Source organism: Palaemon carinicauda, chromosome 14 (assembly GCF_036898095.1).
Source record: "Palaemon carinicauda isolate YSFRI2023 chromosome 14, ASM3689809v2, whole genome shotgun sequence".
NCBI classification, from domain to species: Eukaryota; Metazoa; Arthropoda; class Malacostraca; order Decapoda; family Palaemonidae; genus Palaemon; species Palaemon carinicauda.
Genome location: NC_090738.1, coordinates 11,354,311 through 11,356,274, shown reverse-complemented (window position 1 = coordinate 11,356,274; position 1,964 = coordinate 11,354,311). Strand labels below are relative to the sequence as shown.

At 33.2% G+C, this 1,964-nt stretch overlaps 1 protein-coding gene across 1 annotated transcript in view; it reads left to right on the top strand.

Moving 5' to 3' along the window:
* The window catches only part of LOC137653099 (segmentation protein even-skipped-like), a 2,682-nt gene extending 1,945 nt beyond the window's left edge, over positions 1-737 (top strand). The window contains exon 3 of the mRNA XM_068386488.1: positions 1-737. This exon is cut by the window's left edge and continues 469 nt beyond it. Coding sequence (XP_068242589.1) covers positions 1-212 — 212 coding nt within the window. The 3' untranslated portion in view covers positions 213-737.
* The last annotated feature ends 1,227 nt before the right edge of the window (positions 738-1,964 follow it).

Here is a 1,964-nt window from a genome sequence, read left to right as displayed (position 1 = left end):
CACCGATGGCGTGCCAGATAAGCACAAATCAGCCGTTTGTGCTTCCAGCTGGAAACATCAAGGCAGAGCCGATCGCCCAGATGGCGCCCTCTCCTTCGAGCCAGCAAAGCTCTCGTGTGTTGAACTTGGCAGCTTCAGAGGCTAAAGCTGTGGTGACTGCACCAAAGCTTTTCAAGCCGTATGACGAGGAACCCTCTAGGGACACAGAATAGAGGAGGTCGTGAATTAAAGAAGCCTTCAGTTTTCTTGTGTGACTTAGTCATTGGTCTTCTTCAACCCACACGTCTTTCTTGGAAGTCTTTACTTAAGTTAAGTTTTCACGCTTGAAGCTGCGAGTCGGGATTAAATTCTTTCCATTTGCTTCTGTAAAGAAAGCTCAGATTGATAGAATAATGCCCATTTTACAATGAAAATATCCAGGTAACATTCCAAAAAAAGTCATTGTTTTTGTTATTGTAAACTTCCTCGCAGATTCATTAGATTTAAGCTCTTGATATTCCTAATATGTACAAATTTATCTATGAAAGGTGGTCATATAGGCTATATGAACTGGTGCTACTGATTTTGATAGAAGATATTTTTATTCTCTGAGAGTTCATTGTCATATTGACCTTTAATATATTATTATTATATTAATATATTCATTGATGGCTGTGATATTTTCTGCACAAATGTTGTTAGATCTCAGAGGTATTTTTAAAATATACTTTATTTATGTATTTTTTTGTATAAGGGTTAAAAACAATAAAGAATAAAAAAAAAAGATATTTTCTAGTATTTTTTTTTACAAATAATGAAATTTATGGAAAAGTTATTTTGCTACATTTTGAAATAAAAGCTAAGCTATTATGTTTAAATGGACATGATCCAGTATGAAGAATCAAATCAAAATTCTGGGACAGATGCTTACTTGAAATAAATTTCTAAATCTTAATCTTCATGGCATCATGAAGTCTTTAGCTCACTGATGACAGACAGAACTCGATAGAAATAATTTCTTTCAATATCTGCCTCAGTATAATACCTGAACGTGTCTATTTGATGAGATTCTGATGTAGGCAAGAGTCTGTTGAGCAAACATTCCCTGGTCAATCTTAAAGCCAGAAATTATAGAAATGAACATTGATAAAATATTTTGCTCCTTTTCACGATTTTAATGAAAGTTATGAAACATACAACTTTTGTGTGTTTTTTATGTTTATGGAAATTGAAGCAAAGGTGCTTGTCATTGCTCAGGGTTGTCAAGAAGAGAAATTTCCATTTTTGTTACAAGTAGCAAAGGCATCTGGTATAATAATAAAATGATTAAAAAAAGATAGTATTAAATAAATGGAGGTGCAACTAGGCAGTCAAGATGGCAAATAACACCATTGTTTTAGTTACCGTTACGGGTGTTGCTTTTGAGACATCAGATTGTACTGGATTGTTTGTATTCAGTGAAAAAATATAATTAAAAATAAAATTTAATCTTAATAAAAATACACATTATATATATATATATATATATATATATATATATATATATATATATATATATATATATATATATATATACAGTATATGTATGATATGTATGTATGTATGTATAAAATCTCCCACGACTATTGTCGCGAAGGTCCTCGGTTATATTTCGCCAGTCGTCTCTACCCTGAGCTTTTAAATCAATACTTCTCCGTTCATCATCTCCCACTTCACGCTTCATAGTCCTCAGCCATGTAAGCGTGGGTCTTCTAGACAGTACTAAATTGAATCCCTCTGCTTACGGTTCATTTTTCCTTTGCCTGCACATACTGTACACCGAATAGTCTGGCTTATTCTTTACACATTCTCCTTTTTCCTCATACATCTTTCAATAATAAATTAACCCAAAAATTCTTCTTTACTGAAGGGGCTAACAAATGCACTGCAATTTTTCAATGACTACTTTCCGCTTGGTAAGGTTAGAGGAGACTATGGTATGAAAG